Genomic DNA, 27,597 nt, shown 5'->3' with positions numbered 1-27,597 from the left:
TAATATATGATTAGTTCTAAACAATGTGAATAAATAAGCAATACTTTTGACAAAGTAATCTGAATGCTAAAGGGTTAAATGTATTCTTTTCTACTCTAGGTAGAATGCCCAAAATTTTTGGGGAGGGGTCCAATCGATTAGATCGACCTCGGTATGCAATTTATCAACCCCAAAAGGACGAAAGGCAAAGTTGACCTCAGTAGAAAAGGTTAAGTGTATTGCTCAAGCACCAATCGTGTTCCATGTCTTTGTATGTCTTTCATACCACCTTTCTTGCATGAAAGACAGAAATCACTTTCGCATTTCTATGTTATATTTGTGAGCATTTTACAATTATGAATCTGTGATATACAAACCCCATTTTCCTTAAGACAAATGTTTTTTTACTTTACTGCATATGTTATGTATACATTTGCATGTCTGTGTGTGTATGTATAATATTCGTGCTTTTGTGTGTGTATCTATGTGTAAATCTAAATATTTTTGTACAAATATTTCTGTTTTATATTTTTTGCAGGAATTCCCTGTTTTATGTGATACCATGTAATGCAACAAACAACTTTGTGGTGCAGTATGTAGGAATGCCGTAATCTTCACCTGCGGATCCAAAAGGATGTACAAATATATATGTACAGCATGTGTGTATGTATGAATGCATATATATGTATATGTATAATACATACCTAACATAGCAAGCAGTTTTGTTACTGCTGTATCGCCGCCACCAGGGACACCACCATTGGATTAAGAGTTGAAGGGTGGTTGTTATGTTGCAGACAATGTGAAGGAAGGAGGAGATTCTTACCAAGAAAAATTATTAAAAAAAAAACCCGTTTGACTGACAATATTCAGTCATGGTAAACTGGAAGAGCCAACTAATCTTTGTACTCTTACTTGTACTTCTTTTCCAAGTTTCAAGATCTGAAAACGAAGGAGGTGAGTAGAAATGCACACATATGCACATATGAATGCACATGCACAACTGTTCACCCCTCTAACTTAGCTTTGTGACTACCTGCATCTTAACCTGTCTTTCTTTCTCTCTCTCTCTCTCTCTCTCTCTCTCTCTCTCTCTCTCTCTCTCTCTCTCTCTCTTCTATATCTACCTCACTTATTAAATCCTAATATTCCTGTCTCTTCCTACCACTACACACATACGCACACACTGACAAACATTTACACTCACTCACCCATACACACACTCTCTCTCTCTCTCTCTCTCTCTCTCTCTCTCTCTCTCTCTATATATATATATATATATATATATTTATATATACACACACACTTACATACCTTGCTCTTTTTCTCACCTATACACCGGAACAAACCAAAATGTTCTTTACTCCTACCACTCACACACACACATGCATGCATTCACGCACACCTGTATGTCTACCTGTTTCCCAGAAGGAATTTCTTAATGCCCCTTTCACCTGCAATTATATTCGAGAAACAAAACGAGAATTTTTTATTATCCGTATCATTACTACTACTACTACTACTACTACTAAAGTTACTATTATTTCTTTTTATCTCATAAACATCTATCCACTACCCACCCCTCTGATCTCTATCTAATTTATATCCCTCTGTCTCGTTTTTTTTTTTTTTAATAAAAGCTCCTATTAGATAAAAAAAACAATATTCTTTCTTACGCACCCCACACACCTCCACCACCACTACACCCGTTTCTTTGCATGTTTATTCCCCCCACCTCCACCGAAAAACAACAGTTGCTTGAGCTCTTCATTGCTCGTTTAAATATATAATTTTATTCGTATTTTAAGATATATTTTTATGATGTTTTTGTTGCATATGTACAAGTTCTTCCTTTATCCCACCACTCCCCCACTTCCAATATTATTCAAGCTGGGTGCTGTTGATAATATATTTGAACGTAGCAATGGGTTAAGCATTTCGTCCAACGTGCTAATGATTCTGCCAGTTCACCGTCTTAATAATAATGATGATGATAATCCTTTCTACTATAGGCACAAGGCCTGAAATTTTGGATAAGCCGACCTCGGCAGAATGTGAACTCAGAAGGTAGCGTTGGACAAAATGCTGCCAAGCATTTTGCTCGGCGTACTAACGATTCTGCCAGCCTGCCACCTTAATAATTATAATAATCCTTTCTACTATAGTCACAGGGCCTGGAATTGTAGGGGAGGGGTGAGTTGATGACATTGACCCAGTACTCAACTGGTACTTAATTTATATCGACTCCGAAAGGATGAAAGGCAAAGTTGACCTCGGCGGAATTTGAACTCAGAACATAGCAATGCGCGAAATGCCATTAACCATTTCGTCCAGCATGCTAACGATTCTGCCAGCTCGCCGCAATAATAATAATAATAATAATAATAATAATAATAATAATAATAATAATAATAATAATAATAATTGCAAATCCAGCTGGTTACGCATCCTCCCAACATTAGAAACAGCATCCTTATGAGAACATGTCAACCTACATTCTTGAGATTTACCATTTACTACTTACTCCACACACCATTTCCGCCTTGTTGCTCCCCACCCGATTCCCACCCGAACTCCGCACCCCCATCCTCAGAAACCATACATATAACAACATCCACCCACAAATTTCTTTTGGATAACCTAAACACCAGCTTCATATGTCACTTCCCCTCATGTGTTTTTCCAAAGTCCTTCCTGCTTCACACACTTAGGGCTGATAAAGCTCATTATAAATGATCAGGGCGGCGGCGGCGGCGGTGATTGATGATGGTGGGATCGGTGATTATGTTGATGGTGGTGGTGATGGTGGTGGTGGTGGTGGTGTAGGAGGCAGCAGGCGATGTTGGTGATATTGATGAAGGCGGTGATAGTTATGGAGAGAAAGGCTTTGTTTCTGGTGGTAGTGGTGGAGACGATGATGCCAATGGCGGTGGGTGATGCTGGTTGGCATTGATGATATGCAGGCGTGGCTGTGTGGTAAGAAGTTTGCTTTTCAACCATACGTTTCCGGGTTCAGTCTTACAGCGTTGCACTTTGGCCAAGAGTCTTCTACTATAGCCCCCAGGTCGAACGAAGCCTCGTGAGTGGCTTTGGTAGACAGAAACTGTAAGAAGCTCGTCGTGTACGTTGGTGTTTGTTTGTCGCCCCCCACCGCCACTGCTTGACAACCGCTGTTGGTTTGTTTACATTCCCCGTAATTTAATTGTTCGACAAAAAGAGAATAGAATAAATACCAGGCTCGGAACAAAAAGTACCGATGTCGATTTGCTCGACTTTAAACCCTTCATGACGGTGCCCCAGCATGGCCGCAGTCCAATGACCGAAATTCGTGTGTTTCGGTGATTGTCATCCGTCACGTCTGTAACCTGATTTATTTTCGTCATTTTATCTTGTGGCAAATAAAAAAAATCGTTATTACTTTTTATTTTGTCCTTGTATTATCCCAACCTCTTGGGCCCTTGTGGCCAATGAAGGATATATCACCATAAAATAATCCAGAATCCTTGTCCAGTAATGGATCGATCCCCAAATCTAATCAGTTCGTGCCAGTCACAAGGCAATTTATCGCTTGTTTTTCGCGGCTCTCGAAGGCTTGTCTAATGTGGCCTTTATGTAACATAGGCGGCAAGGTATGATCTGATGGAATTTGGCTGCTGTTTGTTCGTAGCAAATCGATCGAACACCTTTTGTTTTTCGGTGGCGGAGGTTCCGTGTCGTGGTGAGGTTAGTGGGTAAGGTGTCAGCATAGTCCTGGGTAGTATCCAACGTAAAGTGTACATAATTATCACCAGCCTCACCATCATCATCATCATCATTATAACCACAACCGCCATCATAATCACCACCACAACCACCATTATCATCACCACCATCACGCTCCAATAATCCCGGCCTTGAAGAAAAAACCGCCGGACATCTAACCGACACCTTTTAACGAGAAACCCCCACACCCTACACACACACTGAAGCTAAGTAATGAAGGAGAGGGTGTCACGTGAAGAAGAGTGATAATAGGGGTTAGGCTGAAAGAAAAGGGTGGCAAAGAAGGATGGTTGCGTTGGTGGTGGTGATGGTGTGACAGTGTACCTTCCCCTTTTATCTACACCTGAAACTACAGCTCTGACTCATTCATTTATTAAGTAGGAAGTACAGAAGGAGGGGAAAAGAACACTCTGAAACAGAGGAGGGAGGGTCGGGGTAACCATAGATTGTGAGATAGGTAGAAGTGGTAAGGGTAATATTCTGAGTGTGGTGGCAAGGATGGTATAGTCAGTGGCAACCTGTCGCCCGCGGGACTTTGTGAATGGTACGCCTAACGAAAAAATAACCTTGGATTTGTTTAGTAGTGCGTATATAGTTTAAAGATCCAATAGACGTAGAATCAACAGAAAAAGTACTCCATCCAGTGAGAGACATCAAGTATGAGGCTATTATTAGCTCCTTCGTGTGGGTGGTGGTCACTGTCACGTTGGGTTTGACATTGCGTGATAGTTGTAAACAAGCGCTACCGTCATGCATGCGGTGCCTTCAATTTGCAGTTTTCTGTGAAAACATGCCTTGTCTTGGAGGGAAATATTACCTTACTTAAAAAGAGGCGAAGGTTGGTGACAGGGAGGGCATCCGCCTCAACAAATTCCGTCCGACCATTGCAAGCGTGGAAAAATGAGTGTTAAAACGATGATGAGGATATACATAAGTACATGCATACAAATGAAAGTCACCTATACTTACAGACGTGTACGTATGTATACATGTGTGTGCGTGTATATATATGTGTATATGTCTATATATGTGTTTTTTATGTGTGTGTGTGTATATATATATATATATATATATATATATATATATATATATATATATGAGAGTCACTTATAGACATCAGTGTGTGTCTAGACATAATATATACACAAAGATGTTAAGCCCATTGGATCAACCTTATATATATATATATATATATATATATATATATATATATATATATATATATATATATATATATATATATATATATATACACACACACAACACACATGTATATTGCTCCCTCCATTTCGTTTATCCATTCTCTCTCTCCCCTTCCCCCATTTTCTTCCCCTCCTCCATGAGATATTATATATTCAGTAATTCAATATTTAATAAACAGTATCAAAATTATGGAAATTATAATTTTTTTCCCCATCATTGAAAGAATTCCAAGAAACATTCTGTGAAATACATATTGGTGTATGGGTTGGGTCGGAGGGTATACCTTTTCTTTTCTCTTCTTTCTTCATATCTATGCATGTGTGTGCGCGTGTATGTATGTATATACGTGTGTGAATATATAGATATGTGTGTGTATATGTATGTGTTGTGTGCACATGCATACATACATGCGTACATACTTGGGCGAAGAGAAAATGCCTGTTTCTTGAGGTTGCACTGAAATTGCGAGCCCCAAATTATTGACAAGGGCCTCTTGAGGTTTATACTCTCAAAAGTATTTATTATTTCAGAGCCAGAATGACACATTATACATCAATATATTCGTTATATTTAATGTCTGCGCACACATCACACAGGCGACAGAGAGGAGCCGTCGCCATCATACTGTCACAATATAACCAAACCAGCCAGCCAGCACTGGAGCTAGTGACATCAAAACACTGGAGCTAATTGTGGCGGTTTTCGGCACAAATTGTCCCACGAATCATATATACATTTTGGCGTCTTTGAAAGAGGACACGGTACTTCTTTGTTGACTGTGCCTACGAATAAAAGAGACTGAAGGAAATTTCACAATTGGATTGCTTTAGATTAGGCATGGGCAACCTTTTTCGAGAAGCGGGCTGCATGAGACATATGGTAAGATGATGGGGGATGGCTATGTATATAATTGATATAAACAAGAGTTTGCTGTTTCACCAAAAAGAATTACAAATGTCTCCAAATGCGACTAGGGTGTTAGGAAACGCCTACATTGCTAGAAATAAGAGCTAAACCGCTCTAATGCTGTAGTTAACGCACTTGAATGAAAACATTTGTATTTGTCTCCTTGTTCCCTATTATTGCTTGAAAACTGGTGTCGGTTTATTTACGTCGTCACCTTACAGCAGTTCAGACTTTAAAAATTATATATATATGTGTACTCGGGGCCGATTTGTTCGACTAAACCCTTGAAGGCGATGCCCTCAGCATAGTCGCAGTCCAGTGACTAAAACAAGTCAAAGAGAAAAACGGGAAAAGAAAGAACAATCTTAAATAATCTCTCTCTCTCTCTCTCTCTCTCTCTCTCTCTCTCTCTCTCTCTCTCTCTCTCTCTCTCTCTCTCTCTCTCTCTCTCTCTCTCTCACACACACACACACACACACACACTTGTCTCGGTGTCAGATCAAGGTTCTCTAAGAACTACATCTGTCTTTCCACTTAACTACTCTCCTACAGTAAATAGCCTGTTTGTCTGTCTGCCGTCTCCGTTCACCGACCGAGTCACAGATGGCTGTGCAATCAATTTGCTCCGCTCTTTTGAATCAGCTTTGCAGGAACCGTTCTGCTGAACGTATTTTTCTTGGGGAGAAAAGAATGTAGCAATTTACAAAGGACATCACATGGAACCAAAAACAAATGAGGAGAGGCACTGTTTCGGGTTTAGGGGGACAAAAAACAGTCATCGTACTTAAACTGGTGACGTCAGCAGCAGCATGGTTGAGACATGAGATGTAGCTGAATGTAACACGAAGGACCGTTAGTGTGCAAAATAATTGCTAACACGGTTAATGTTGCGAGGGTTGTAACTTTGGTTAATCGAAACTATATAATGTGTGAATGTCTGTATGTAGAAGGGATTAAAGCTGTTGAACTAAGATTTAGCAAGCCAAAGTCAAGGAAGGCAAATCAAAAAAGATCGAATTGGGTTGACACACTGTTATTGCAAGTAATAGATTCAATAAATGATCGTGGGACTTTAATAGTGTTATTATGTAGGCGTGGCTGTGTGGTATGAAGTTTGCTTACCAACCATATGGCTCCGGGTTCAATTTCACTGCATGGCACCTTGGGCAAGTGGCTTCTACTATAGCCTCGGACCGACTAAAGCCTTGTGAGTTGATTTGGTAGACGGAAACCGAAAGAAGCCCATCATATATATATATATATATATATATATATAAAACCTCGTGGATATCGTTGGCGATTTTTTCTTCCTCCGTCTTCCCTTCTTTGGACTGTCCTTTGTTTCCGACGAAGAGCTCCGCTCGAAACGTCAAATTCTCTTTCTTTCCTTTCCCGAGCGTCCAGTAACACAATCTGTATCACGTCCTCGCGTTGTTGTTTTTTGTCTTTTTCGAACTATATATATATAAATAGGTGTGTCTGTTTGTGTCCCCCCCCCCCCCACCATCGCTTGACAAACCGATGTTGGTGTGTTTACGTCTCCGTAACGTAGCGGTGCTAGTTGTAGCAAATTATCATCATTCAGCTTAGTACTTACTGTTCTGACCGAACTATGATCAAAAACGTTCTAACCGCAACCATCCCAGTTTTAAAACAGGTTATATCTTAAGTTACGTTTTTCCCTGTCTTTTTCATTACAATAGCGTAATTTGAGTGAGATTTCGCTGTTATTTCTAGTTGGTTGGGCAACTGCATAGAATGTCTTTCGTAGTTTTGCTTCTTCCTTGCAAAGACTTGTGAGATGAATGGGTTCGGCCGTTCTTCATTCCACCGCGATGTGTGAGGGAGTAAGAAACAGTACATACATATTATATTACTCAACATTCCACTATGTAATTTAGAGGCTAGGTTAGTAGAATTAAAGTGGTCCTTTTTTTTTAAGGGTTTAACCACAACGACTGTCTTTGTGTATGGTAGGGGTCATTGACTCCTGACAATTATTCGGAAGTCAAAAACTGTGCCCCTGGAATCCAATCTGAAGGAATACAATCCCTCGTAGAAAATGGTTAGATTAGAATGTGTGTTTATTTGATTTTTACGGGAAAGTCTTCCTATTCTAGATAGATTAATAACTGAATGTTTTTTGTTTGACTCACACTTTTTAATTCCTCTAATTTTGTTCCAATTGATTTCAAATTTGGTGTATTTTTGTACGCTAATTATGGAAATGAGTATGTTATTAGTGTGTGTGTCTGTATGACGGACTTTCAGTTTCCGTCAACCAAAATCCATTTACAGGGCTTTGGTCGGCCCGGGGCTTATAGTAGAAGACACTTTCCGAAGGTGCCACGCAGTGGGACTGAACCTGGAACCATGTGGTTGGGAAGCAAGCTCCTTATCACACAGCCACTCTTGCGCCTCATGTATGAGAAATTACGGTCTCAAAATTGTGGTTATTTGGAACTCTAATACAATGAACCAGCAGGGAACACTTTAATTCTCTGTAACTTAATAATGACCAAAATTAGATGGCCAGACATTCAGCACCAGGTCAGCCGTAGTCCAGAATATCTATGACTACAGACGTTCTAGTTGTGACTGTTTCGTTTTCAAGTATAGCTTACCTAAGGGCCTTTCGTATTCTTAAAGATGTTTGAACGGGGTTAAAAGGGAAATTCGGTTGTTATTTCAAGCGACCACATAAACCACTTTGAAATCCCCTGTCTCTTATTAACTTGTATGTGCACTTCATGTATCACCTATATATTTGTGCGCAACTTGGGGGTTTAGGTTATTCACCCCCACCCCACCCCTATATGTATTCGTCCCACATTTCATCCTCCTCCTTAATCCACTCCTAACGCACAATCTAATGTTTTCATAAGATTACTATTTAAAATGTTTTGCTGGGGGTGTTTGACTGGGAGGTGTTAATAACAACAAACTAGAGACCTTAACTCCCCGTCCCTGCAGAGTGGTTGGTTCCTTATCTGGAAACATTATCCGCCTTCACTTCGGTTCCTTATCACGTCCATGTACCCTATGTAAGTAAGCTACCCAAGATAGGGTGGATATGGAGGTAGCGAGGTAGGTCGTTATAACAACATCTGAATGATCTTAACAGTCAAACTGTAACATTAAACGTCTTGATAAATTGAGAAATATTTAATAACCTGCACCACTGCTTCCTACATGTGGCTGTGTGTATACTTGTATGAGTGTATAAAGACTCGCATCACTCTCCTGCATGTGTGTGTATACATGTATAGGTGTGTGTATGTGTGTGTAAACATGTACGTGTGCATGTGTAGGTCTGCAAAGACTTGCACCATTGCTTCTTGCATGTGTGTGTGCATTTATAGATGTATGTGTGTATATATAAAAGTTTGTCAAGCGATGGTGGGAGGACAAACAGACATATATATATATATATATATATATATACATAAAACAAATAATAAATGAGTATATGCATATATATACGTACAGGCATGCGCACACTCACGTCTACCTGCATATATAGGCGCATATCCGGGTACAGGACACCGCAAACAAAACGCAGACAAGAAAACAACAATAACCAGAGTACAGCAAACACACAAACCACATAGAGAACATTTTCCTTCATCAGCTACCCCATTTTAACACCAGCGTTTCGAAGAGTTGGGTAGGACGCATCGTTAAAAAGGCTCTTCCCATGGACCGCAAATTAAATTTGTATACACAAATTAGACCTGTGCCATGGAGGAATGTCGTGGCGGACAAAAAACAAGACAGGAAAACAAACGGAAAAGGCTATGCAGCCAGACGTGAAAAATTATGTGTATATGAACGCTGTGAGGCACGAACTGAAAAAGACGGGACGAAGTAAGTTCGCGTGTTTGCTCGTCGATAGCCAAGGAAGAAAAGGATTAGTGAACCGGAAGCATATGACCAAGGAGGGGTAAGGAAGAGAGAGAGTGGTAGAGGAAGTAGAAGAATAGGTGAGCAACGAGAGGGGTAAGAGAGAGATATAGTAGTAACAGAAGGAAGAACGAGGGGGGTAAAGAGAGATACGTAGTAGTAACAGAGGAAGAACGAGAGGGGGAAAAAGTGATAGAGAAAGAGATAGAGTCGCGTCAGAAAATATAAAGTTGAAATAACTACTTATATATATATTCGACGGGCTTCTTTCAGTTTCCGTCTACCAAATCCACTCACAGGGCTTTGGTTGGCCCAAGGCTATAGTAGAAAGACACCTGCCCAAGGTGCTACGCAGTAGGACTGAACCCGGAACCATGTGGTTGAGAAGCAAGCTTCTTACCACACACCATTTATATATTATGCACTTTGTATGATCATTTCGTACCTGGCCACAGAAAAAATTTTATTTCTATTTTTATGACTATCGCTGTCTCCGGGGCGATGACCCGGTCCATGTTGCAAAGGAAAAAAAAAGGTTGGGGACGGTTCTCATAGAACACTATCAGATCTGTTGGTTTGCACCTTGTTGCCCTTTTATTTTGTATGAGTTTAGATTACATTCTTGTTCTGAGCAATCCTTCATATGGATAACATTGTAAAGGTTTTGGCAGCAGTGTCGTGTCTCTTGGGAAGGCAGTAACTTGCGGACATTTTTGGGCAGCTGCTGATAATGTGGAAGGTATTAGCTTTCATTCTGACATGGTGCAGTCGAAATTTTCTATCGTAATTTGGATAATTTGGGTGCACAGTTTAATTATATCTCTTTTATTGATCAGGTATTTAATAGCGGTCTACTGTTTCTGAAAGGCGAAAGTGCATCATGGTGGAATGAGATGTCACTATCAAACGTCCCAAGGGAGACTACTCTCTTTTGTTATCCTGTATCTCATTTGTTCTCTCATCCGGGGTCACGTAGCTGTTTATTAATATGGCTCTAAGTGTTTCTTCCTAAGTTTCTGTCCAATTTACCCTTTAGTCCCAGAGTAACCGCACACTCAAGAGGACCTATAGAGGAGTTGTTTAACGGTCATTATTCAACAGACGTTGTCTGGATGCTTCGATGTCGCACACAAGTGGACTGGCCGTATACCGTCATCTCACTTCTGTCCATCCAAATTATAAAACCATTTTTTTTTTTTATCTTATGTTTACTTTGTAAACAAATAATACATAAGCATTTTATAATGTTTTTTATTTCTTTTCTGGAAACTCACCGCGGACCACCACTTCGAGTAGCACTGTCTTAAAAGGTGGCCAAATCTCGTATCCCAAATGTTAAAACTATTACTTTACACTCATGAGCAAACTGCAGCCCGTTGGACTTTATGAATGGCAGGTCGTGGTGCCACACAGTGAGACTGAACCTGGAACTATGAGGCTGAGAAGCAAATTTCTGATCACACAACCACACCTACACTCACATATACTTTTTCTTCTTCTTAGCCTGCCTGATGACGAACCATGTCTCACGTGGCCCGCTTCTCGAAAAAGGTTGCCCATGTATTCTTTATTTAGCATTGTCTTTTTGAATGTAAACGGCTCTGACTTCCATATCAGCCAAAGCCTGCTGAACTATTTTGTCACTGGTTTTACCGGCGTCATCACCAACGTTCGCAACATTCTCTTCTCTTCCGAGATACTTGTAGCATTCGTCATTGGAGACAGGGGAGATGTAGACACAGGCCATTGATATCCCATAGTCTTTGTCTGGTCAATAAGCTTTCCTCGACTGAATGAAAACCAAACATGAGCATTGATCCTCACCAAACAGCATTCCATGTACCATATACATTATTCTGAAAGAGAGAGAGAGAGAGAGATTCAGTGCCTAATACGCATATATCGCCGCCTCGGTGTGTGTGTGTGTAATGAATCCTTCTCATAGGAGTGAATGTGCTTGTGTATGTTTGCTGTGTAGAAGTGTGTATGTGTAGCTACTTATACGTGTGTTTGTGTGTCTAATGACTTCAAGAATAACTACATATAGATACGTTACTCTACATGTTTGTACATTGTTTATATATTTATATATATATATATATATATATATATATATATATATATATTTGACTATTCATCATGTACTTTTTTTTTTTCATCTCTACATGAGTGTATGTGTGTGTATAAATGTCACACCATTCAACAACTGGCGTTTTAATAGAAAGACGACACCGAAATAGTTCGTGTTTTTATTTCTCTGTAGATTGTGTGCGCGCGCGCGTGTAGAGTTTATCTTTATATGTGTATATATTGATGTGTGTGTGTGTAGGGTTTGTGTAAGTCTGTGTGTATAGTCCTGCCCCCCCCCTTCCTTTACGTACAGTAAAATAAAAAAAATATTGAGCAAATAAATAAATAAATGAAACCAAATAAACTAACATTAAGTCATGTAATAATAATTTCCTCTCAAGTTACTGGGGAGAAGAGGGAGAGAAAGAGAAATGATAATAGAGAGAAGGGGTGAGAGACTATTCGGTAGGTAGAGAGCGTGGGAGAGGTGGTGACAGACAAGAGGAGAAGAGATGGTGGCAGCTTGAGAAGGGTAGAAATGTGGTAGAGAGAGATGGTAGGAGGAAGAGATTGCGTAGACAGGAGAGAGAGTAGTGGTGGGTAGACGGGAGAGACGATGGGTATATAGAAAGGAGGAAGAGACGGTGGTAGATAGAGAGGAGAGGGTTGATGATGTATACAGAGGGAGTAAGAGAGATGATGACAGATAGAAAAGGAGATGGTGCTGGTGGTGACGGTAGTTATAAGATAGAAGAGGAAGATAGGGTAGATAACAGACAGGTAGATAGATAGATGGGGATGGCGAAAGATGATGTATATAACGTTAGGTTTGATGCGTTAGATAAAAGGAAGGATTACGCACACGTGTGCATATGTATACACACACACACACAGGTATATTCATATATATATTACCCATACATGTGCGCGTACACACGTACATCCATGACTGAAAAAACCGTGGGTTTCTTTGATAGTTTCTGCAAGTTTACGTACGTTTTCTTATACCCTTCCTTGTCCTCCTCCCACCTCGCTCTGTCTCTCTCCTGCGCTCTCTTTTTCACCCTCTCTACCCGTATCTGACTGAACCAGACGATATGTGAAACAAGTGGTTTTCATTAACTGCCGCCAGCTTCTCTTAGGTGTAAGGCTCACATTACATCCACCGCTCTTAGTTTACTTATTACCATCACACACACACACACACACACATATGTACACACGGTCATAAATCTACACGTTTACATAGACACTTGCTTACACACACACACACACACACACACACACGCTTCACATTCACACACACGTGAGTCTGATCTCTATATTTGAAGTCTCTAGTTCTGAGTCCAGATCCTGTCAAGATCGACTTAGCCTTTCATAATTTCCAAGATTAATAAAATCTATTATATTTTGCATGTTACCTTAGACTTCGTCTATCAGGACAAGTCATCATTGTCAATCATCTACCCACAGCTCAGGTAGTAGCGGTGTTTGTTTTCTCCCCTAGGTTAACTTCAGTCTAGCAAACTTACAATAAGAAGCATTCTAGTCATGGCCTTCCCTCCATCCCCAATTTTTTTTCTCTCCCTGTTACGAACCTTGGACCACTTTAGACAATAAATATGTGCTTCTTAAGACGACCTAGTGTTTAAATTCATGCCCGTTGCAAAGAGGGTGCACTTGACGGCTCTTCCACCCCCACCCCGCACTATTCAATGGTGCACCCTCAGATTTACAGTGATACCCTGATTTCAAAACTCCACTTTAGCATTATTACAAGTTAATGTCCGCCCAGAATATTGTGAAGCACCCCAAGGCACGAAAATCTGGTAGACGGGCCTGGTTTGATTCGGAGTAGATTGCAACATTCTTCAGACCTCTTCAGAACACTGACACTCCATCAGTTTTAGTGAATGCGTCAGAAATGTAATCTTTTAATTCATTTACTGTTTTGGGATTCTTCTCATAAATCTTGTTCTTTACAACACCCCCAAAAAACAGAAATCCATTGGTGTCGGGTCAGGTGAACATGGTGGCCATTTGATGCTGCCCTGCCTTCCAAACCAACGCTGTGGAAAGGCTTGGTCAAGGTAGTCCCTTACTGTCAACTGAAAAGGGAGCTTGACAGAATTAACTAAATTAGGATAGAATAGTGGTTTCATATTTTTTTTATAATTAAGATCTTAACTGTTAATATATGAATGTGAAAGACATAATTGAATAACTGTAAACTTACATTAGGGCCACCCTATATATATCATCATATATATATATATATATGTATGTATGTATTTGTGTATGCATGTGTCTATACAATCTCAAATGTCTATATTTCTTCCTGTATGCCCATCTCATGTTTTGAAGAATTATATCTGTTCAGCCTGCAAAGATCATTGGGGGTCACTACCAAAATCTGAAAGCCCCTCCCAAGCCACCAACACAGGGGCTACAAGATGATCTTGTGTAGCTGTGAATGGACGATATAGTCAAGCTAAGCTCCACCGAGATATGAACAGCTGGAAGATTGTTAACACCTTGATCGGGGTCAGCCATCAAGGCCAGCTGAAGCTGGGGATGTGTGTGTGTGTGGGAGGGGGTTACGGTTTTATTTATTTATTGTTTTTGGTATCAAAGCCACTAATTTGTGCTACTTGTTTACTCATTTCATCTTCATCATCATCACCACCACCATCATCATTGTCATCATCATCATTGTGATTATCATCACTTGCCCAAGGTGCCACGCAGTGGGACTGAACCTGGAACGATGTGGTTGAGAAGCAAGCTTCTTACCACACAGAAAGCTGCACCAGGCTCCAATCTGCCTGATTAGATTGGAGCCTAGTGCTCACCAGTCCTCAGTCAAACCATCCAACCCATGCCAGCATGGAAAGCAGACATTAAGCGATGATGATGATAATATATATATGTATTATACACACACACCTATATTCTATTACACATAGCAGTCAATATGGCAGTGCTTTAATGTACACAGATACAAGACACACCCCAATTTTATGAGGATGTTTATTTTTTTTAATATTTAAAAAAAAATTAAATAGGAATACGATTTATTTTTAATATCTTTTACACATATATAACCAGGATATGTATATATGTCAGTCAGCCAGCTTCACTTTCTCCCCACTCCATCCATCCCTCTATTTCTCTTTCTGGCTCTGTATCTCTGTAGAAGATATGGGTTTTAAAACAATGATTTTTGTTGGGTTTCTTGAAAGGATTGACTTCTTTTTTTTCGCCCTTTGAATGCAGGATTATTGGTGGTGCCCTTTTGTTACCATATTTCTGTCCACATACACTGCCTTTGTTTCAATTAATTGTTAAAATAATGAAGAATTTAGTTAAAATAACTTTCTCGTTATTAAGCTGGGGTCTGGAACAAATTAGCATAAAATTTTCATGGAAGATAATAATTCAGACCACTTTAAAACAGTAAGTTTATGTCATAGAACCCAGGGTGAGACTACATATTGGGTTATGATATTTGAATAAGATGGGCTTCAAGAGAAAACAGTTGGGATTTACCTCAACTCCCTACATAAGATTTACACACACATACGCATGCAGGAATGAGTGAGTGGACAAAGAAAAGAAAGAGGCACTGAGTACATTTAGTTGGAGTTACATACATTTCTTAATTACACTAATCCCTTGACTATCGTGAATGTTATGTTCCAACGATAGGTGATAATCTGTGAAGTAGAAACAGTACAGTACTCTGTTTCGTTTTTTTTGTAATTTTTATAATTTGTATATATTTATTTTATTATAAATGCAAAACAACTCCAGAGGAATCGACGTAAGCTCAAATAATAAACCACAATATGGCGAGAGATTACTGTAATTTAACTCAGCATAATATGACATAAAGTTTTGTAGCCTTATAGGATGAACACCTCAGACTCACACACACACACACACCATCCAGCTCTCACATTTGTTATGCGTTGTAACTTCATCTGACCATCATCCTTCTCTGTTTCTGTGTTTTCAGCTCCGGAGTTTCAGCGGAGACCAAACCGAGTCGAGGTGGAATATGTCGGGCAGCGAATTCGTCTTCAGTGCCGAGTTAAGGGCAAACCAAGGCCGATGCTGTCATGGTACCGTAATGGAAAAAGGGTTAATGTTAGTCAACCCAGGTATGGTTCACTTTTGTTCTACACACACACACACACTTAGGTTTTGGTGTGTTTGTATTTATTTGATATTGTTTTCATTCTTAGTTGTGTGTGTGTGTGTGTGTGTAAGCATGTTCATTTCCATTAAACAATGATGATATATACGCATATGTTTAGACACACAGCTAGTTATATTTCTATGTATAATGTACCCAAACATACTATGAACACGTGTGTGTGTATGTATATATTTATTTATGTATGTGTGTGTGGATGTTAAAGAAGAATTTTCAGCACCAGATCGTAAGATCCATTTGCATCAAACAGTTCTATAACCAAAGGCCTTTAAAGTTCAAATAAATAAAAGTCCCCGTAATATATTAGGAGCTCAAATATAATCAACTCTACTTTTTGCAACTAAATATGCAACCTTATCATCAACATCCTACAAGCAGGATGTTCCAACAGAAAGACCTTACCAAAGGGTCGGTGCTCTACAGAATGATGTAATATCTCAAAACCCTTTCAACCCATGCCAGCATAGACAAGAGGGATATGAACATAAAAATGATAATGGTGATGGTGGTGGAAGTGGTAGTGATGACGCCAACAAGAACGATATTTTTGCCATTTTTGTGATGTTGCGTATCCTATTTGCCGCCATATAAAAACTCGATTCCCTGAAATATGCATCAAGGACTTATCCAAATGTCATGTACATATGTGTGTGTGTGTGTGTTTGTATCACCACTCACTTCAAAACCCATTGGAAGTCGCTCTTACGAAATATATACTGAGGCAAGTTTAAACCGTGCCATGTCCCCTCTACCCTCACACCTCTGCAAAATATTCTTGTGTAATAAAAGTGTGTCGTTTGTAGGGGATCTGTGTTGTACACCTCAAATAAGGTATGTATGCGTTTGTGTATGTATATATGTGTGTATACATTTCTGTATATGTATGTTTGTGTGTGTATGTATGTGTACATAGTATATATGTATATATTTCTGTATGGTGTGTGTATACATATATATATATATATATATATATATATATATATATATATATATATATTAAAGTTGGCATATCCGCAAGGGTGGGAGGGGCAAAAACAAAACAAAACAATAATTTTCTTTCTTTGTTTTTATCTTGCATTTCTTTCAACTCTTCTTTCTTTCTTTTTTTTCTTTCTGGTGTTGATGATGATGATGATGATGATGCTCTTCCAGGTTGAGTATCTTGCGGTATGCTCTAGTTATTGAGGATAGTACCAAGGCTGACAGCGGCAACTATGCCTGCTACGCCCACAACCAACACGGCAAAATATGGGGCAATTTCACCTTGCTTGTCAGAGGTAAGTTAGCTGACCCACTCCGCCCCCGCCCCCACCCCATCCAACACCACACCACCGTGAGGGTGGAGGGGGGGAATGTTTGTTTTCTGTGTCTGTTTCTACCATTACATCTATACACTAAGATGTTCTCTAAACACTTGCTTCCTCTTTCTCACCATCTCCCCCCCTTCTCTCTCTCTCTCTCTCTCTCTCTCTCTCTCTCTCTCTCTCTCCCTCTCTTTCTCGTTTATATTGCTCAGTTCCCCCTCATTACCTCTGATCTTTCAGTTATTGTTGATGCTGTAGTTGTGGCAGTTATTGTTATAGCTTATAATGTAGTATACACATCTGCAGTGCGTGTATGTGTGCAGCTGTCAAATTATGTGTGTGTATGTATATATATATATATATGTGTGTGTGTGTATATATGTTATTATTATTATTATCATCATGCTGGACAAAATGCTCAGCAACATTTCGTCTATCTTTATGTTCTGAGTTCAAATTTTGCCATGGTTGACTTTGCCTTTCATCTTTTTGGGCTCAGTAAATTAAGTACCAGTGAAACACGAGAGTTAATGTAATTGGCTAGTGCCCCCCCCCCCCTCAAAAAAATTTTGAGGCCTTCCGTAGAAATTATTATTATTATTTATTATTATTATGCTGGACGAAATGTTTAGCGATATTTCACCTGTCGTTACATTCTGGGTTCGATTTCTCAGCATACATTCAAGTATTTGGACTTGTGTGGACCAGTTTCTGGACTGGCATTATAGCCTCACCTTCCTCAGCAAGCGTTACCATGATAAAGAGCCCCAACCCGTCGTGTTGAAGTCTGCACTGCAACTGATTTATTTTGCGCCGTAGCCTGGTGCAGCCATCTGGTTCGCCAGTCCTCAGTCAAATCGTCCAACCCATGCTAGCATGGAAAGCAGACGTTAAACGATGATGATGATGATGATTCATGGCAACCACCAGTGTGAAAATACTTTCAGTTTTCCGTGAATTAATTTTCTCATGATTTATTCGCTCCGTATATATGTATATATTATTTTATTTTATTTTATATATATATATATATTATTTTATTTTATTTTATATATATATATATATTATTTTATTTTATTTATGTTTCAGAAAAAGAAAATACAACATCAGACACAATATCAGATGCAGAATATGTAAAGCAAAGAGGTAAACTTGGTTTTTCATTCTTCTTATTGTTGTTGTTAAGGCGGCCAAGCTGTCAGAATCGTTAGCACGCCAGGCAAAATGCTTAGCAGTATTTCGCCTGTGGCTACATTCTGAGTTCAAATTCTGCCAAGGTCGACTTTACTTTTCACTCTTTCGGGGTCAATATGCTACTTTGAGGGACTCTGGTAAATATTACTTAATTTTCGAAACAAGTGGGGAATGGCAATGGAAAGAACTTCTGGTTGTAAGAAAATTACTTCAATAAGTTTCATCAGACACACGCTAGCAAAGGGAGGTGGACGTGAAAATGAAATGATTTATACATGCGCGCACGCACATGCACACACACACACATACAGATAGATACATAGACAGATGCACACAGGCACACACACACAAATATTAGGCATCAGTTCTCATCTACCAAATTCATTCACAAGGCTTTAGTCATCCCAGGGCTATTGTAGAAGATACTTGCCCAAGATGCCACGCAGTGGGACTGAACCTGGAACCATGTGGTTGGGAAGCAAGCTTCTTACCATACTGCCATTCTTGCACCAATACACACACAAGCATATGTATATATATATAGGTTTCGGCCAGTATAGACCCCAGGCCATGTCTAACTTAATAGCACCACCTGGTGAAGTCTTTTAGTCATATATGAGGCACCATATATATATATATTATATATATTTTACATATATATATTATATATAGACACCCAGAATCGCATAGTCTGAAACCTATATTATATATATAATATATGTTTGCCTGTATTTATTGGTGTGTGCGTATATATACACACACGCACTATCCTCTCCCCTTCCCTCTAGGCTGGCAATATTCCTTGATTCAGCATCTTGCTAATGGTCTGAAACCAAGGGAGGGAGATAGTGTGTGTGTGTGTGTGTACATATGTATGTGTACGGTTTGGTAGTGAGATAATTGTAGCTTCAGCTGTTAAAGAATTCCTTCCTGTTTTTCTTTTTGTTAAGTTTTTTTTTCTTTCCCTTTCTTCTCCTCTGCTCCCCCCCACCACCACCACCTTTGCTATTTTATAGCTTATTGCTTATGTCAATAGAATTAAAGATATACTTTTACCTCCATCTGTTGTTGTAGTTCAGAGACATACATACACATTCATGCCCATACATACATGTATTTACGTGTGCATATGTATGTGTATATAAATATGTATGTATATGTATGTGTGTATATATGTATATATATGTGTATATATCTATATATTTATGTATATATATGTGTGTGTATATATATATTTATGTGTATATCTATATATATGCATATATGTATGTATATATATATATATATGTGTGTATGCATATATATATGTATATATGTGTACACCATGAACACTTGTATCAAACTTTCTCTCTTTCTTAGTCTCTTGTTAAAGAGCAGTGAGTGAGCAGTTTTCTCTGACTCTATGTTTTTATCTTTACATCTCTTACACACACACGCACACACACACACACACACACACACACATGTTTTGCAGTCTAACTTCTTTATCAGTCTCAACTAAAATTAATGTTTCTGTGCAGTTCTAGTGGTCGTTAAGTTAAGGAAATCCCATGAAAGTGATGGTGGGGACAGTGGCACCTGGACTAAAATTGAGAAGGGGAATGTGTGTCTGTGTGTGTGGTGGTGGGGGGATGGCATCGGGATGCTGGTCTTTGTCTTTCTACATCCATTTCACCATGCCTGTATGGGTCGGACAGATCTTCTTCAGCACATCATCTCGCCATATGTCATTGTTTGTTATCTCCTTTATTAGGTTCAGCTTCCTGAGATCTTCTGTTCCCAATATAAACACATGCAAACACAAACACTCACATACACACACACACATTCACACAGATACACACACTTACATATGGCCCTGCATCTTTCATTCTCTTTACACCTCCCTCTCTCTCTCTCTCTCTCTCATTATCTCTTTGTCTCTCAGAGACCAGGCCCCAGCTATCTAGAAAGGGTACAGTTGTAAATAGGGAACTGTCCCATCCATAGTTTAGCTAGAGGAATGTGGCTTAGTGGTCACAATTGGCACCACTGTATTTACTGAAATTATTTATATGAAAATCTTAACAGGCATGCCTGGGTAGTAAGAAGCTTGCTTCCCAACCACATGGTTCTGGGTTCAGTCCCACTGTGTGGCATCTTGGACAAGTGTCTTCTACTATAGCCTCAGGTCAACCAAAGCCTTGTGAGTGGATTTGGTTGACAGAAGCTAAAAGGAGCCCATCATATATATCTATGTGTGTGTGTGTGTGTGTGTGTCCTTGAGTCTGTGTTTGTTATAGTCTCCTTCCCCGTCCCCTGCTTGACAAAAGGTATTGGTGTGATTACATCCCCATAACTTAACCATTTGGCAAAAAGACCCTGATAAGTATTGAGGTCAATTTGACTAAAAATTCTTCAAGGTGGTGCCCCAGCACGACCACTGTCTAATGACTGAAACAAGGAAAAGATAAAAAGACGAAAGACCTAGTTTATTAAAACACTGCCTGAGTACCTTAACAAAGGCTTAATTGAGTGGTTAACAGGTTTGCTCTACTGGACACAGGTTCCACCCCACTGGATGGCATTTTAGTCAAGCCTCATACTTTATAGCATAATAGCTGTCTCTCAATACACCCATTTATTTCTGAACGAGGGAGTTGTTCAAGACTTTTGTCCTCTTCGTAAGATTTCTGATAAAAATTTGTTGCTGTACAACTAATGTCAGGACCAACCAACAAAACTTGTTGTGTTGCTCCTACAACAACAACTACTACTACTACTACTACTACTACTACTACTACTACTACTACTACTACTACTACTACTACTACTACTACTTCTACTACTCCTTCTACATTAATGGTAGAGAACTTGTATGTTTGCAAGAAAACTTAACCCATCTGTCTATCACATCTTAACACTGATGGATATCTCATAAGCATCCCAACCAACTTAAAGGTGTATAAGTAGGTAAGTGTGTGTGTGTGTGTGTGTGTTTATCGTAGTGACCCCCCTTTCCTCGACTGATTCACCCCAGATGTTCGCATTCTACTTCCTGTTTACCCAGAGACATATCTAGCTTTTTCACTCAAATATCTCATTGGCACATTATGCATGTCCTGCTTGCTTCTTTTACACACTTCCTTCATAAACATTTCACCTCCACCCCTTCCCTACTTAAGCATACATATATACATATATATACACACACACACATATATATATATATATATATATATATATATATATATATATATCCCAGCAAGCATTTGCTGTAAATATCTGACTAGCCAATAACAGTATGTCCTGTTTCCTTCCAGCTCATAATGTTGGTTCCAGCACTTCCTGAATAAACATGCTTGTCTATCTATTCATCTGTCTATCTATCAGTTTGTCTGTCTATCCATCTATGTATCTCTGTCTATCTATTGTCTAACCATCTATTTGTCTGATTGTCTGTCTGTCTATCTATCTGTTTGCCTGTCTGTTGGTCTGTCTCCCTACTTGTCTATCAGCGAGTAAAACAGTAAAACGTCCTGTACACTAAACACATTATTGTCATTTTGTTTTGCTTTTTATTTATTTTTATCAAGGTCCACCACGATGGTCATCTAAAAAGGCCCCGATCAGACTTGTGGCACGTCCACCAAGTTCTTGGGTCCAATTGAAATGTCCGGCTATTGGGAACCCTAAGCCCAACATAACGTGGTATAAATCTGGTAAACTTTTCAAAGAGGGCCAAATGAAACAGGTAAGATGGAAAGATTAAAAAAATTTTTTTTAATTTTTTACCCCAAACTCAAGTGCCCTCCACCCCCCACCCCCATGCACCTATCCAGCAATTATTTAGGCATGTAGCCTAAACCCTAACCTTAATTCCAACCCTTAATCCTAATCCTAAACATTGACACTAAGCCCAAATCCCAACACTGAATCCTAATCCTAAAACCCTGACCTAACTTTAAACCCTAAACCTAATTCAGATCATTTCACAGTGTAGGCTATGGATACTGTGGCAGATCTCATGCTAAAACAACACCAACATTCTGTGGTATTTCAGCAGTGGTGTCTTCTGGTATACAGGCACAGCAAACTTGAATGGTTTAAAAGTTCACATTGTGGTTTGAGGGAGATTTAGTTAGCTGCTGTTTCCAGCAGGGTGGACAAACATGAGCAGGTTACGAATTTTTTTTTTTTTTTTTTTTTTAATAGCTGGTCACTCATCTTGTTACTAAACCACTGATCAAAGGAGGAGATAAAAGTGAGACCTGTTGACCTAATTGTCGGCCAGGTAGACTGATAAAAAGCATTTTGCATTTTAGTTATTCTGCTATTAATGTATTTATATTTATTTGTTCAGGCAAGAAAATGGACGCTAACGATCAAGGATGTTGTTCCAGAAGATGCTGGGAATTACACCTGCATTGTGAGCAATGAAGAGGGATCGATCCACTGGACCTATGAACTCAAGATTGTTCGTCAGTATTCTGGTATATGTTCTTAATCTGGTGTGTGTTGGTGATATTGTGAGCGAGAGATTACTGAGAGTGGGGTTAAGGAGAGAGAGAAATACAAGGTGAGAAAGAAATAATGGAAATCAGCAAAAATGGGAGAATGAAAGAAAGGAATAGACATATGGGAGAGAGATTAAATGTTTGGGGTGGGGAGTTAAAATGGGAGAGAAGACAAGGGAGGAGGGGTGTAATAGAAATGAGAAGTTTGTATTTTGAGAGAGAGAGAGAAAGTGGTGGGTGTGTAAGAGAGATAGGAAGATAGTGTATGTGATGTAAAATTTGAGATGAAGGCAGGACTGAGACAGAAAGAGAGCGTGGTCAAAACAATATCTGTGTATCGCAATTTCTGTGTTATTTCCCTTCATCAGCACAAGAATTGTTCGGCTAGAGGTGGCGCTGCCAAATTCTCATTCGAAATATATAGTTTCCAGAGTGATAGTCACTGATCTATAAATTAGAAAATTACTATTTTTAAATCTCACAACGAGAGATATTCAGCAACAGTACTTTGGAGTAAAGATTGTTTGCCAACATAACATGGCAGTCCTAGTTTAGGGCGAATGTTGCTGTAATTTAGCCCCAGGAGACATTGTCTTCAGCTGGCTATACGACACGATCTGTGTCCTGATATTTTCTAACAAGGGGCTAAATTACAGTAACATTCGTCCTAAACCAGGACTGCCATGTTATGTTGGCAAATAATCTTTACTCCGAAGTATTATTGCTGAATATCTCTCATTGTGAGATTTACAAATAGGAATTAAATGTTTACATACAGAGAGAGAGACACACACAGGCTATGATTTGATACGTGCATGCATATTTGCTGAGTTGATCACTGATTGAAAAAAAAAAATTTAATTAAATTTAAGAATTAAAAAAAAGAAAATTTTTTTTTTATGTTGTAGAGCGGGTGCCACATGCGCCCTTCATTGATGGACCAAAGAACCAAACAGTAACGTACGGGGGGACAGCCAAGTTTATGTGTAAAGTGATGATAAGTGATCTTCATCCACACCTGCAGTGGCTCAGGCATTACGAAGTGAATGGCACCTACCAAACAGAAAATGGGGAACCGTTTGTCCGGGTCATCAAGGTACGCTTTCATTACTAACATGTACATGTGAGTATGTATACGTGTGTGCGTGTGTATGTCGACACCTGACACGTGGTACAGTTAGCACCTGTTCAGACAATGTCGTGAGTGAGCTAATGTACAATACAAACATTTGATCATTATAAACAAATCATTTGTGCAGGTCATTCAGCAAAAGCTGACCACTCATTTGTTATCTTCGATGGAAGAGTCCATCATATATATACATATGTATAGTTGAAATTTATAGAAAAACAGAAGACGAAGACAGGTGTGTGAACAACAAGCAAGTGTATTGGTTTGATGCGCAGGAAAAATGAAGTCTTTCATGTTTCGAGCCTATGCTCTTCAACAGAAAGGAATGAGAGAAAATAAACAGAATGCACACACGCATACAGTGTCATACTGTGGAATACTCGACTGCTTCCGCTGTCAGAATTCAATGAATAGTGTGTAGTTCCTTTCATTAAACAACTGGAGCATTATTGAAATCCATATAAAATTCGTGTGTGTGTGTATAGGTATAGGTTTGGCAGTGTGGCAAGAAGCTTGCTTCCCAACCACACGGTTCTGGGTTCAGTCCCACTGCATGGCACCTTGGACAAGTGTCTTCTACTACAGCCTCAGGCCAACTAAAGCCTTCTGAGTGGATTTGGTAGATGGAAACTGAAAGAAACCCATTGTGTGAATATCTGTGTGTCTGTGGTTGTGCCCCAGCACTGCTTGACAGCCAGTGTTGGTGTTTACGTCCCTGTCACTTAGCAGTTTGTCGAAATGACAATAGAGTAAGTAGCAGGCTTAAAATATAAGTTCTGGGGTTTATTCTTCAACTAAAAACTCTTCAAGGCAGTCTTAACAAGTGAAAGATAGAAGATAGACACACACACACACATTCATTCATCATTTAATGTCCGTTTTCCATACTGGCATAGGTCGGATGGTTTGACTGAGGTCTGGAGTGCCAGCAGCTGCACCAGGCTCCAATCTGATCTGGCAACGATTCTATAGCTGGATGCCCTTCCTAACACCAACCACTCTGAGAGTGGGTGCTTTTTACGTGCCACTGGCACAGGAGCCAGTTAGGCGGGCCTGGCATCGATCATATATATATAATATATATTTGTATGTGTGTGTACACATGTGCACATACAATTATCCGTTAAATTCTAGATTTGGTCGGGTGGGGGCAGGGCTTTTCCCTTCAACTTTGAAAACCTACTTTTCTTTCTCCGTCTCCATATTTCTGGTAAGTTCTTTCTTTTACTAGGCACCGTGCTGACCATTTTTAACGACTGCAGCAAAATGAAAGTAGAAATATATCAAATGTTTCTTCTGTGTATTTTTTTTTCCTTTTTTTCTTCGTAAATCTTTTAGGGTTCCAAGGTTCCATTTCTGGGATGGATGTTTTGGATATTACAGTACCCAGAGGGCACTTCATCTAATTCTGTCTTTTTTGTTTGTTTTTTTCTTTCTTTCTATTTCTCCTGTCTATTTGACTTTGTATATAACAAATCTATTTCACATCTTTCTCTTTTTCTCTTCACACATCAGTACATTTTAATACATATACATATAACATATATCACCAAAAGTTATGTTATATATATATATATATATATATATACACATACATACATATATATATATATAAAACAAACCTATAAATATCACAAAATCTAATATACATATACTAAAGAAGGAGAGAAAATAGAAAGCTTTTGACAATACAGAAAGTTTCACAAAACCATTACATTTGGGGCACAAAAGCCCATCTTCAAATTTGAATGAATTAACGGGACCTGTTTATCTGGGCATTTCCCACAATGATTTTCTTCTGAAGATGGGCCTTGAAATAGAAAGATTTTGTGAAACTTTCTGCATTGTCAGAAGCTTTTTATTTTCTCTCTTTTTGTCCCTTCATCTATTACAATGCTTCAAGCTAACTACAACACTCTTATATATATATATATATATATATATATATATATATATATCTGTAGAAAAGTTACAAAAGTGACCTCAAGGCTCAAGTTCTGAGTGTTTCATGTGTATATATGCATACATGTGACTATATAGCTGTATGTGTGTTAATATATTGAATCAAAGGAGATTGTGTTAAATCCTTTCTCTTGAGTGGGTATAATTTTTTTTTAATCTAGTTCCAAGCAACAACAACAACTTTTGTTGTTGATTACTGTAAATATAATTATTATTTTTGGATCCAATATTTGATTTTGATGTAATGGTCCTACAGTGCTAGGTGGCTCCTCCCTCCAATTTGCTTTTGGTACCAACTGACCCTAATTCTGTAGTTCATTAAGTGATCTAAATTTTAAATGTCCATCAAAATTCCATGCTAATTTATGCTCCAAGCAGCAGTTTGATAATGACAAAGTTATTTTAGTAAATTCTTTATTATTTTCTAAAACAATTGAAACAAGGTAGTCTGTTTCAACAGACCACCCCCCATGTGACTGAAAGTGGACTGACCCATTGCTATAAAATAAAGAACTGTCAGCAGTTCACTTTCAGTCACATGGGTTGGATATAAAAATTGCTGGCACACTGACCAAATTCTTCCCATATAAATCCGAGATTCTTTCTTGTAGATGGAACAAAAAAATCATTGTTTTGATTAGAGTTCCTAGGATTGACCTTTTGATTTTCATTATTCCAGGGTGAACAAGTGTCCAAAAATTAATACTGTTTAACTCAAATAAGTATATATTTTGCTCCTTTGTATTTCTGGCCTTATGTTAATATAAAACATTATTATTATTATTTATTTTTCTGCAGAGGTTGGCTTTCCCTTTTACCCTTTCGGGGTGCCAGTTACGTGACACTGGCATTGGCCACATCTACGATTTCACTTGGCTCGACGGGTCTTGATGAATCCACTTAATAAATTTGTTCCTCGTATCCACAATAAATTGTTATTAAATACAACCACAGTTGAAAAAAGGTTTTGTTCTGTTATCTAGATCTAAAAGATTTTTTAATTTATTTATTTTGTTTTAAATATCTTAATTAAGTATTCTAATTGATTTAGTAATCTCTGATTAGATAGGCTAGAATGGAATTTGTAATTGAAAGATCAATTATAAATAAATTTGATACCATTTCTTAATTGGACTTTAGTGTATACACTCTACTGCCCCAACCAACAGAATGGACCAGGATCATTAGTCTGTCTCTATAAGGACTGAACATCTACTATTGTGAGGAACTCTCTCTCTAGTCCTGATCTCCCTACCCCCCACTTCAATTTCTCTCTCTCTCTCTCTCTCTCTCTCTCTCACTCTCAGTAGGACCGTTATCTCAAAATCTTGGATTATTAGATTAGAAAGATTTAAGACTCGAACATATCCCTATATAGTGTTTCACTTTGCATAACAACACTCACTATTTTAATTAAATTTAATCAGATTCTATTTCTTTTTCTTTCTTCTATTTTGTTTTTGTCTT

General features: G+C 38.7%; 1 protein-coding gene across 3 annotated transcripts in view; it reads left to right on the top strand.

The window, feature by feature from the left end:
• LOC106868677 (fibroblast growth factor receptor 2) overlaps positions 1-27,597 on the top strand; it is a 124,315-nt gene that overhangs the window by 69,355 nt on the left and 27,363 nt on the right. For all 3 annotated transcript variants that reach the window (XR_016237887.1, XM_089339575.1, XM_089339574.1), the window contains exons 2-8: positions 518-936; positions 15,842-15,986; positions 17,195-17,319; positions 18,436-18,492; positions 22,116-22,273; positions 22,883-23,000; positions 23,945-24,132. Coding sequence is in view for 2 of the 3 variants with exons in the window: in XM_089339575.1 (XP_089195701.1) it covers positions 855-936; positions 15,842-15,986; positions 17,195-17,319; positions 18,436-18,492; positions 22,116-22,273; positions 22,883-23,000; positions 23,945-24,132 (873 nt within the window). In the remaining variant the exon portion in view is untranslated. The remainder of the gene's footprint in view (positions 1-517; positions 937-15,841; positions 15,987-17,194; positions 17,320-18,435; positions 18,493-22,115; positions 22,274-22,882; positions 23,001-23,944; positions 24,133-27,597) is intronic.

Source organism: Octopus bimaculoides, chromosome 22, assembly GCF_046866305.1.
Source record: "Octopus bimaculoides isolate indiv1 chromosome 22, ASM4686630v1, whole genome shotgun sequence".
Taxonomy (NCBI): Eukaryota; Metazoa; Mollusca; class Cephalopoda; order Octopoda; family Octopodidae; genus Octopus; species Octopus bimaculoides.
The sequence above is the reverse complement of the archived record's forward strand: the minus strand, read 5'-3'. Positions and strand labels throughout refer to the sequence as shown.